At 30.8% G+C, this 12,265-nt stretch overlaps 1 protein-coding gene across 2 annotated transcripts in view; it reads right to left on the bottom strand.

The window, feature by feature from the left end:
• Positions 1 to 851: 851 nt before the first annotated feature.
• LOC106461247 (TSC22 domain family protein 1-like) overlaps positions 852 to 12,265 on the bottom strand; it is a 38,343-nt gene continuing 26,929 nt past the window's right edge. For both annotated transcript variants that reach the window (XM_013921054.2, XM_022388115.1), the window contains exons 3-4: positions 11,502 to 11,556; positions 852 to 10,775 (exon numbers count right to left, since the gene is read on the bottom strand). In XM_013921054.2, coding sequence (XP_013776508.2) covers positions 10,539 to 10,775; positions 11,502 to 11,556 — 292 coding nt within the window. In that variant the 3' untranslated portion in view covers positions 852 to 10,538. The remainder of the gene's footprint in view (positions 10,776 to 11,501; positions 11,557 to 12,265) is intronic.

Raw genomic sequence — 12,265 nt, 5'->3', positions numbered from 1 at the left:
CAGTTTTTTACTTATATTATCAAACTCACAAGAACATGAGAACTTACTTGTAGCACAGTAAAAAAAACAGGTAAAGTTTTAAACTTGACATCGATTTTGTTTTATGTGGAAATTTTCTATTTATTAAAATCACATAAATACACAAAGGAACTGAATATTCAATTCAATTCTGTGGGTTGGTGTAAGTACTAAACTGAAAGTCTGAACATTTCTAAAATGTCCATAAATAAAACAAAGTACACAGTTGCAGATTAAATTGTAATTAAAAATTTTATTTGTATTTATATTACATATTTATACTTATTTACAACACATGACATTACCACAAAATGGTGCAAGCTTACACACACACACACACACAGCAACTTCAAAAGGAGATGTAGACTATAAGTGAAACAGAGTATAAAAGAGGCATTATTTTATTAAATGTTTAAATTTTTACCCAAATAAATACATAGGAATTAATATATTTTACATGTTTCATCTTCCAAATTGAAATGATAACGTGTTGTTTTTGCTTCTATACATTCTACTACATTAGAACTGATTTTAACCTATATTTAAGTTACTTTTGTGAATTATAAAAGTGGTAGCTTTAAAATTAATTAGTGTAATAATATATTGTTTTATATGCAAAGTTATTTTGAAATAACTCTTTACAGAAACAACTAAAATTACTCCACTAATAAATTCAATGTTTTAGCAACACATCATCACAAAATATGTATATTTTCTCAACTCTGTCTCTCAAAAGGTTGAATCTAAAAAATTTGTTGATTACTTTTTTCAAGTCACATTCAGATAGCTAAGTTAAATGTGAAATATCTTTTTGAGATTTCAAGAAAAATATATGTTTTTTAAACATTGAACCTTTATTTGGGTACATCAAAAAATTAATATACAATGGACCACTTAAAAGTTTTAGTAGAAATAAAACATGAATTAAAGACAAAAGTAATTTGGGCATTAAGGTTTTGTTATATAACTAAACAATAAGAGGTTACATACTTTTATTACCTTCATTCTCAGAAATGCCTATAACTTAAATTACATAAATTAACAAGTTACATTAAGCATAAGTTAAAATGTTTAAAATATGACAATTAATATACTTTAATTTTGCTTTTTTTCAAAAGTTGAGCAAAATCTACTTAATATATTTTAATTATTGAACCAAGTTACTAGAACCGATTCTGCTGAATAGCTAAGGTGGTTAGCTACATGTCATATTTCAATCACAGCTTTAAATGGGGAGTTTATTATGCCTTGGTGTTCCCATAAAATGTTATAAGTGTTTTAAAAATAGATTACAAAATGTTGTTAAGGTTCCAGTCTAAAAGTAATCAATTAATGTTATAACTCATCAGAGCAATAAAACTAAATCTGATACACAAATCCAGACAGAATGTGTAACTCAAATACTAGCTGCAGCTGGAAGTGTAAAACTATGTTAAGGTACATATCTAAATGTCAAATTTAATAAAGTGATATAGTTGTTAATGAAGTTTAATTAAAACTATAGCTAGGATACAAACTTACAAGAAGTGGTAAAGAAACTGAGGAATACCTGCTCCTTTTAAACTATGGCTAATTTGAATATGCATGAGTTTTAATCAACTGATATATAGTTACTATACATTTCTGGTGTGTTTGAACATCAATAAAATGAATATTATTTATTAAAAAGCAAGATTTTTTTGGGTATAAACCAATAAGACCATGAGGTACATGGTCACAAGTACATTGTCACCAGGTGGAGCTATATCTATTCATTGTGGCCCCATTCACATGAATGATGGCCTGCATCTTTGGAATGACATTTATGTGGATTAACCAAGCTGTCAAATTTCCAAGATGGCTAAATGTTGTCAGATGAACCACTATATTTTTGACTACTGGGGATACCTAAAGTCAATTAAGTGATGTAGAGTGTTGGCTACATTAACAAACTTGGCAGTTTTGTTCAGCTGTCTATCATGTTATCCCAAGAATGTAGGCCATCACTGAATGATAGATACATGGAGCAGAAGAGCACCGGCGACCACATATTCGTGTTCCCCAACATCTTATTGGTATATTGACCAAGAAGTATTTCACAATGATGAATACTGTTCATTTTACTGATGATTGATCATGCAAACAAAATTTATAAGAATTCTCTACATATAGCAGCATTTCTTTTCTTGACATAGCGTGCCAGCTTATGTGTGTTTCAGTAAATTTTAATTTGTCTATACAGTGGCTGTTAGTAGTTAAGGTAAAAGTGTAAGTATAACATTTTCATTACCAAATATAGCAGCTACAGGAGGCCTCCATCCCACAATTGATATATGTATATACTAGTACTACTTCAAATTACCCAATGACGAGAAAAGCTGTTTTAAAATTTTCAAATACTGTAAAAACCACAGCAACAATCTAGCACTGGCTTACCAATTAACCAACATAAATAATAATGAAAAAAATCTTAAGACAATTAACAATGAAATAAAGTGCAGCTTAAACTAAATTTTGTGTTATTATTAAGAATGAACTACAAATGATGTAGAAGTCTTGATATCTCATTGGGTGTTTTATACACAATCCAGAGAACCTGGACTGACCACATGTATGCTTAGACATTCAAGTAATCTACATAATGTGGATGCTTCCATTGTTGACTATGAGAAGCAACTGGGTCTAACTATCAGAAATATAATGTTAACTTTATATATCTATTATTTAAGCTCATTTTAAGTTTTTAAGTACCATTCTATAATGTTTCGGCATTATACCTTAATATGTGATTAACGGGTTACTGGATACAAAATTATTGTCTTAATGAATTACATGTATTTTTCATTATAATTGTAATTTTCAGCAATTTTTACTAATATAACAATAAGCTGAAAAAATTTACAAAATTATTATTTAGCCTAAAAATTTGAAACCAAGTATACATTTCTCTTACTTTTAAGTATCATCTTTTATTTTTTTTTTAAATATGTGTATCTTTTGTTGATCACATATATGCTGGACTTAAAACAATATCTATCACAGAATATTTAACATGTATGCACAACCTGGATCTCGAGCAACTAATTAATTGAAAGACGGAACAAAAATACATAAATTCACTTCACATTTAAAGAACAAATATATTCAGGAATGGTTCAGTTCAAATAATTTTTTTGTTCAATCTATTAATATAAGTTATGTCATAGTTATTCACTTTCCTAACAGGTGCTTAATATTACTGTACTAATTTTCAATTATTGAAATTTTGTGTTCTTACGTTTCATAAATGCCTTGTCATGGAGTTTCAATCTAGTGTTAATGATAGTAAAGACGTAATGATTTACAAAATTTATTGTTCTCAATGAACAAAGTCACAAAACAATATAGTTATGATCTGATCATACACCTTACAATTTGAAGAAGTAATTAATGAATTAAAAAGAAGCTTATTAAATTTTATAAATGATTAAATTTATGTCTTTAAGCAATAGTAATGCTTCACACTGGTCCCAAACTCACTTTATAGCTGAAAACACACAAACAAATAAAAATTATCATCTTAATTTTAATTATTTGTAGCAATGTTCCAGACCTGTTTAAAATTTTGTTTTATTTATCTACATACATATCATACTAAAACTCAGAATAAACCGAGATATTTTTCAATTATTTCAAGTATATAAAAAATTAAAATATACATACATGTATAATATAATGAATCAGAATGTTACGAAACCTACTCTGATCGTGGCTTTAACTTGGGACCCTTGGCTTGCACTAATGATCTGAGGCGTATACTCAACCAACTGAGCTATTATAAGTTAAATAATGAGAATTTTGACTTTTAAGTAACAATCCCATTCAAACAGGGTCTACAACATGAAACACAAAACATACTAGGTTTCTTATAATTCAACTTTTTTCACACCAGTGTGAAGTGACGAACCGTTAATTAACCATCCTAACTGACACATAGTGATAGAAGTTTAATCTTTTGCAGGATCAATGACAGCACAAGTCAAAATCCATTAATTTAAGATTCCAAAAAGAAGCTATAAAACATGTACTTGGAACATAAGTTTTTAAACTCTCTCGCACAACCCAATTTTTAAGGAATAATAAATGACAATACAGTGAATTTGATTCCAGTTTTTCAGAGAATATTGACAGTGGCAGTATTACTATTAGTGATATCAGCATTGCAAAATGCTTTCAAGCGAGATTTTCTGTTAAATCAACACAAGAAATGGATGCCATACCTGATCAAAGAACATCTGATATTAACTCATCTAGTAACAAAATGGTAAGACAATAAAAGTAACCTAGCTCCTAACTGTTATGGAAATGAGGACCTACATTTATATTCTGCAATTTAGCTAGATAACAGAGAATTTTAAGCTCACTTCCAATTTGAAGTAATAGGAAGAAAAATTGTGAGAAGTCGAGGTACATTTAATAATCTTTTTTTCAATAAGCTGTTTTTTCTCTTTTATTTGCAAGACTTTCTTATCTGTACATTGAGCCAGTTTGGATTTAAATAAAATTAAGGTAATCTGATGATTTTTACTGTAACATTTTTCTTTTACTACTCATATAACAGAGTAAGTTTAACAAGTTTTTTTAGGTGTAGTGGGTGGAGTATGTTGTCAATACACATTTATCTGTATTTAATTTTTGAAAATGGTTAGGGTGACATGCATTCAGCGACTACTGTGTGAACAATGCTACATATTTATATTTGAATTAGAGCATGTGTACTGTACCAGATAAATAATTTACCATGACCTTAAACAATAAGGCCTGCTTTTCTAAAGTATTTTTTGTTTCTTTTTTAGTAATCTGAAAGAGTTACTATATATGATGGTGAAAAATAAGAAAAAATGCACAGGAGAAGCATGATGACAATGACATCTCAACTGAAAGTTTATCTGACATCGAAGACATTTTTTATTTCAGTGAGAGTGATTTTTTCTTTCAAATGAAAATGACACTTTACATTGATCCTTTGTCAGTATTGTCATACTGTATACATTTATATAACTCTCTGAGTAATTCTGTAAACACAACAAAAGCAGATGCCCTGTTAATTATAGTGAATTATGCATTGAGACAGTTTACCTGTTGTGGCATTAATTGATTTGTTACAGGTAATCAATGAGCTATTTGGGAAAGCAATTTTGTCAAGAACAAAATACATGTTTTACAAGTTTTTAATAACAAATATCCAGAAGTTAATTTTTCACTTTTTATGCAGTTTGTGTCGGACTAATGTTGGCAGTTGTAAGCAGCTTGACTCTCCATATAAACAATATTTTCTTTTTCATAGTATGGCAAGATTTTTAACATAAAAATTTTCCAAGAAACTAGCCATTTATGACACTTCCAGTTTCTTCTCAAATGCAGTGTCACTACATGCCCCTGATATTTCAAGAATATTGTCTTACAGGTTTACTAGAGTCAAAAAATATAAAAAACACTAAAGTGATGTATATGATGGTGTATCATATTCAGAATTTAGCCAACCATAGAATGTACTCACTGATACAAATAACCAATGCTTTTAATAGTGATTTATGTCCAGTATTTAAGTCTTCTGATTATTCTCTGTATTCTATTCAGCTTGCTTAGAATGAGCTACTGCTAACAAAACAAAACAAGTGTGATTTTGGTAAGGGAGAATCACAGATGAATATTTTTGGACAGAATTGTGGAGCAAGCCAAAGAATTAGAAACAATTTGTAAAAAGAAGCTTCATGATCATAAATAGTAAAGTTTTTGGCATATGTTACTGCATTGCTGCCACTCCAAGACTATTATGTAGAACTGTAATCAGTTTAATAGTTATTATATATATAAAAATGGCTGCAGTTTTTGCTATCATTCTGGTATTATAATTAACAGGTATGTTAATTCTTCAATGAACCATGAAATATACAGATAACAAAAAGACAGATGCTTCATAATATGTAACAGGCTAAAGGGAAAGGGTATTGTGTAAGAACTGTTAAGGGACTATCTCCTCTAGTTTATCTATCCATTTTAAGATCTTAAATGGATTTGTGACTGACCTCATGCACTGCATATTGTTAAGTGTTATTCCACAAGTGACCATTATGGCTTTGGGATGTCGGAGAATAGTAGTACTACGTAGTTGCATCACAAGTCAGTTGATCACAAGACAACCCAGAATTTTAACAAAGACAAATGTTTGGAAAGCCTCTGAATGGAAGGCTTGACTTTTATTCCACAGTATACCTTGTTTAAGTGGGAGTTTACCCAACACGAATTTTAAGCATATGGCACTTTTAATGCAGGCTATCCACACAGTTCTGGGAAATGACATTTACTAAGAAGATCTGAATTCAGCTGATAAATTTTGCCTGAATAATTAGTAGCACTGCAGGTCATGTATAGAGTCCATAATACAACTTTCAATACATAAGCTCACTCATATTGCAGAAAATGTCAGGTACCGTGAACCTTTATGATGACACTTTTCATTTTCTTTGGAAATGGACAGTGGAAAGATAGTCAAGTTAGTAAAAACTTCAAAAGTTGTTTCTTTTCAAATACTCAATAATTGTTTTATTAATAAGGCACTTCCATCAGCTGGAAAAATTTACCATATTAGATTTAGAGCTTTAGAATTTGTCAAGAGACTAAGGGGTTATTCAGAGCTAAAAGACACATGTTGTAAACAGTTATGCTGTCTCTGCTGCTTATAATAGTTTCATACCACAGTCTTTTATCACTTACAAGCACTTTGCAATATACCAACAAGTGATTACACCAGAGCAATAAAATCCAATGATCATGTTGGTCTACTCCAGGATGGTAGAATAGGTGAAGTTATCAAAATTCTGGTATTTTTAGTGAATGATGCAGAAAAATGTGTAATTTTCAAAGAGTCAGTTCTCTAAATGAGCCAGTGATCTGACAGATCATCTGGCATTTCAGTACCTCACATAAAAGAGTTGATATTGTCAGTGAAAGTCTAACAGTGATTTCACGTGCAGATATTGTTTCAAAATGTGTATGTATCAGGTTCAGGGAAGCATCTTATATTTGCTATTTTCTTAACACCATTGGGATAAACTAAAATTATTTTATTTTTGTTAATAAAAGAATGTATTATTTTCAGCTTGCCAAAATACAGAAATACATTGCTTGGTTATGTTAGTAGTTACACAAGTGTTGATGTGAATAATAACTTTATAATGGCAAAGCTGTGACATATATATATATATATATATTGTAAAAGTACATTATTCACATATATGTATATGCAACTCTCTTGATATCACTATCACCTCTGATAAATGTTTTAATTAAGCGTATTCCTTATAATTGTATAGTAACTACAGGTTTTATAATACACACACTGTCACTGCATATATTTGCATCACAAAATTTTGCAATAAACTAATTTCTGCAATGCATATTAAGGTTCACCCTTGATGAAAACATAGCACAAAAGATCATCCATAAATCAAGTAGATTTTAAAAGACAGAAAATGTTCACTGTCTTGTTATCAGAAGGTAAAGTAATAATATGGTTTGAAAACCTACATATTAATAATCAATGTCTTTTTGTTTATATTATGTGTCTCACTACATTTACATCACATTGGCCAGCAGAAAACCAGCTTTGAAACTCAGCTAACTAGTAAAATCAGGGCTAATGTTTGCTAAAGTTTCTATTAGTGGATGCAATGATATTTCTGTCTACTATACAATCATATATTAAACCAAGACAATGGCTGAACCAAGAATGTACATAAATGAGTTAATCTACCTTCTACTACATGACTCAACTGTTCTCAGCACAGGTGGAACAGCCCCCTAATGCCGTGAAGCTGATGCTCTACCAAATGAGCTTCTAGGATTTAATTAAAAAGCAGTTAAACTCCATCTTTATCATTATATAACCACCCATATATATATGTATACACTCTAACAAGATTTGTTCCTGAGTTAACAATATTAAACCCAACATAACCCAGCATCTTCAAGCTCCCAACAAGCAAATTACTAATGCACAATATATATTGTCTTCATAGCATCTCCAAGCTGTCAACAAACACACACATTCCAGATACTCACAAGCCAACTACACAATCCCGCTATATATAGGTCAACTGACAAGCCAAGTATGCAAATATATGGTTTGATTTACCATCTACCAAGCTCAGATGGCCCTCAGAGAGTGAGATGGCCCCCATATTAAGCCAATATAAGAGAAAGCTAATGAATTTGCTATGACCTAGGTTTGAACACAATATAAACAATAGTTTCTAAACAATTATGCTTTATCAACTGGGCTATTAGAGCTCAAGGTCCAAATAAATAACTCTCAATTATACAGTTGAGTGTGAAAGTTTAAATAAAGTTCAATTACCTAAACTTTGAGTAAAAGGTCAGTAGCTATTTGCTGAATGTTTAATCTAGGCTTCATCTGAAGGATTAGAAATGTTTACTTCACCTGTAGTATAGTCTCCTTTTTTGGCTTTACTGATTACTTTGAACATACTGAAGATTGGGACCACATTATATTCTAGGACAGTTCAAGCACTGTTTGGCATGCTTTTAATCCTTCAGATGAAGCCTAGATTAAACAATCAGCAAACAGCTACTGAACTTTTACTCACAGTTTAGCTAATTGAATTTTAAATTATTCTCATCCTGTTTAGCACATAATCCTCCCACTCAAAGAAATAAATGCCCATGAGTCTACAACATGAAACATAATGCTACTTGACATTCTCAAGCTTGACAACAAACAACACAAAATGTCAACATAGAACACAATTAGGTTTTATTCTTCAACCAACTAAACAATCACACACATACACAGTTTACCAAGCAAACCACTGATTTAAGCATCTACAAAACTGGTTTGATCCACCATCTCAGGTTGGTATGACTACATATTGGGTGTCAAAATAAAGAACCAGGGTGTTACAGAATCTGCCCTGATCAAGGCTTAAAACTGGGACCTTTGGCTCACACCACTGTTCCAAGGCCATTGTTACTCACTAAGCTGCTAGGGCCCATGACCAGCCAAAAACCAAATAACCCCATCTTGACTTTTATAACGTAAAGAAACCTTAATGCAAAAAATTTTCAATTTGTTTTTGTGTTTTATTTGTAACACAAAAACTGACAGAATTTGGAAAAAAGATGACTTACTTTTAATAATAACTGTACAATTTAAAATAATTTTCAAGTTTAGACATTTAAGTATGATAAAAACTGTGTATTAAAACTGTTCCAGTAATATCATGCCTCTGTTAGGTTATTAGAATATAATAAATACCTCATAAAATTAAAAAATTATTGCAGATTTGGAAAGTAAGTAACAACTTAATAAAGGATCTCTCCCTTAAGCAGAGGCAAAATAGTGTTTTTGGGTGGTGGGTCAAGGAACAAAAAATTCAGTTAATTGTGTCTTGGAGATGTTGCATATACTGTTGGATAGGCCAGAACCTGTTGTATCGAAATATGCAATCCATATGATGGTAACATATTTCAGTCGGGAGATATGAACAGTCAAAATCGATGGGGTTTGCAAGTGGACACATCACCTTACCAGCAACAGTCACACATGCTAATTGATTGTATCTTTTTTTTACTCTCAAGTCAAACTATGCAACCTTTCTTCATTGTCTGTTTGAGTTTTGACACTTTGTTCTTGATCTTCTTGATTTACTGTCCTTGTCAGCACTAAATCTATTTTTGAGTGCCGACATAACATTTTTCGCCTTGATAGATGGATTTGCCTCAACAAAGGCTGTCAAAAAGTCCATCATAATTGCATACACAGTGGCTACACAGGTTGCAAGTTGAACATTTTGAAACCATGCATATGCAGACAATAGTGGGAATAATGGTGATTAATGATAACATGCTGAAGAGTAGCAAAGTTCCAACCATGATCAGTGGGGTTTGGAGCTATCTGCTAAAAATCTGTTGGGCTCTGGTCTGAAAAACTAATGCAATGATGGGCAAAATAGAAAACTGTCATTAACTATGGGGTTTCTGCTTATGATGCAACTAGTTACAACTTGGTCAATTTTTGTTTGATTTGGAAACATCTAAGCTTCAAAAAAATTGGACAAATACCAAATATGTTACATCTCATCCCTGCCACCAAGGCACCTCTGGATGAAGGATAGATCCTGTGTTAAATCAAAATAGAGATGAAAAAAGTTTCTGTCAAGTGGTCTTCAAAACTTATGTTACCATTAGAACTAAAACTTTTTAAGGTTTGAGGAATTATTTATCAAGCTTTGATGAGCAACTATATTTCTAACAAATAAACTATTTTAAAAAATATTTTCTGAAATAATCAGAAACAACTTAATATGTTCATGAAATCATTATTGTTAGATTTTTTTTTTTATCAGGCACAAGCATCCATGTCAGCTATTCCATTTCTTTAAATCATCAGTTACATTACACAATAGTTAGTGAGACATCTAAAGATCACTCTTAAAACTAAAACTCTTTTTTTTCTATACATTCTATTACACTATTAACTGTTACATGGGATGCTGTGAGTGAGAGGGTAGTTGAGCTGAGATTGTTAACTGAGCTTCTGAAGCTGACTGAAAGCCTCCCATGGAAATTTTGGTGAGTGTTTCCTCAGAGGCATAAGCCTTCAGAATTTCATTTTCATATTCCAATTGTGAGATTTTATCCATTAGTTCCGAGATTTTTTCCTTCAAGACCTCTACTTCTTCTCGAACAGCAAACATAAGGTGACTCTTAACCAGGTCCTTAAAAAAAAATAGTATATGACAGTTACACACTTGAAAATACTTTTTTACTACAAAAAAAGATAGTGTCAAGCACTAAAACACCCCCCTCCATTGTATAAGAATATAAATATGTATAATTGTTTAAGTAGTTAAAAATGAAAATAAATAGTTAGTTTAAGTTTATTGAGATTATCACAAAAATCCTATAATCTTACCCAAAATACAAATGGCATACATTTTGTGTTTATAAAATAAAAAGAAATGTAAAACAACTGAATGAACAATTTTTTACAACAAGAAATGTTAAACTTTTTTCCATAAGTTCAAAATTCAGCAGTTTTTGCTAATAAATTAATACACATGTAATCACAATACTTTTGGGCAACAGAGCAAAATGGGGTAAACATAAGTGCAGGTAAAAAGTTAATATGCAGTGGGTTCCACAAAGCTTTCTAAACTTCATTTATCTATGATAAGTGGGTGGTTAAAATTCAATACTTGCAGTTATGCTAAAAAGAAAAGAAAAGAAAAAAAAGAAGGTCATCTAATCAAACTCCAACAACAACAAAAAAGGCTGCAGCACATTTATGACAGAAAAATCTCTTACTAGTAAAATGCAGGAGAAAATAACATCCACAGTTCTGCTTCTAAAAGTTAGTGTGGAAAAATAAATGAAATCCTATACCACAATCACAAAATCTTTAACTTTAGGCTTAGGCATATTGCTCTAAACAACAAGCTTACCATGGCTTGCTCAATCTTATTGTCTATGGCCACAGAACTGGAGCCTGAAAGGGTACTGAAACATAATAGTTGAGAGTAAATAAATAGCAGCATACCAGAGGGTAAAGATAAATTTAAAAATTATTCCAATTGTATTCTGAAATATATCATTCAAAACAACCATGAAAAATATTTCAATATACAAGCACCATATTTGCTAGAGTACAAGATATACTTGGACATTTGTAATGCAGAAATACTGGAAACGTGGCTTTTACCCATGAACATTTCAGACAATATTATTTTATCTACTTATAATAATAAGTTCTTATGGGAAAAAATCTTATTTCTAATTAAGAAAAATAATTTAAGATGTGATCTATACTTTGAGAAAAGATACTGACACAAAACAGATTAGAGAAATAGTGCAATGAAAAAATCTAAAATTGAAATTTTGTCTATCAAGACAATTTATTATCTTTAAAATTTTCATGGAAATTATTTCAGGTTTATCCTACATTCAACCAGATGTTAGACTACTTCACTACAAAAAAAATTAAAAAAATGATAGTATTATTCATTACAAATACTCATTTTTTGTTGAATAAGACCGATGTCTGTAGGTTTACTTTTTTCTTGGAAGTCTTCTCAAGAAGTCGATAAGCCGTTTTAACGTTGTTAGAACAACGGGCAAAAGTTAAAACGGCTTATCAACTTACTTGAGAAGATTTCCAAGAAAAAAGTAAACCTACAGACATCGGTCTTATTCAACAAAATCTGCCTAC

The sequence above is a fragment of the Limulus polyphemus genome, unplaced genomic scaffold (genome assembly GCF_000517525.1).
Source record: "Limulus polyphemus unplaced genomic scaffold, Limulus_polyphemus-2.1.2 Scaffold921, whole genome shotgun sequence".
Taxonomy (NCBI): Eukaryota; Metazoa; Arthropoda; class Merostomata; order Xiphosura; family Limulidae; genus Limulus; species Limulus polyphemus.
This window is presented reverse-complemented; position numbering and strand designations above follow the sequence as displayed.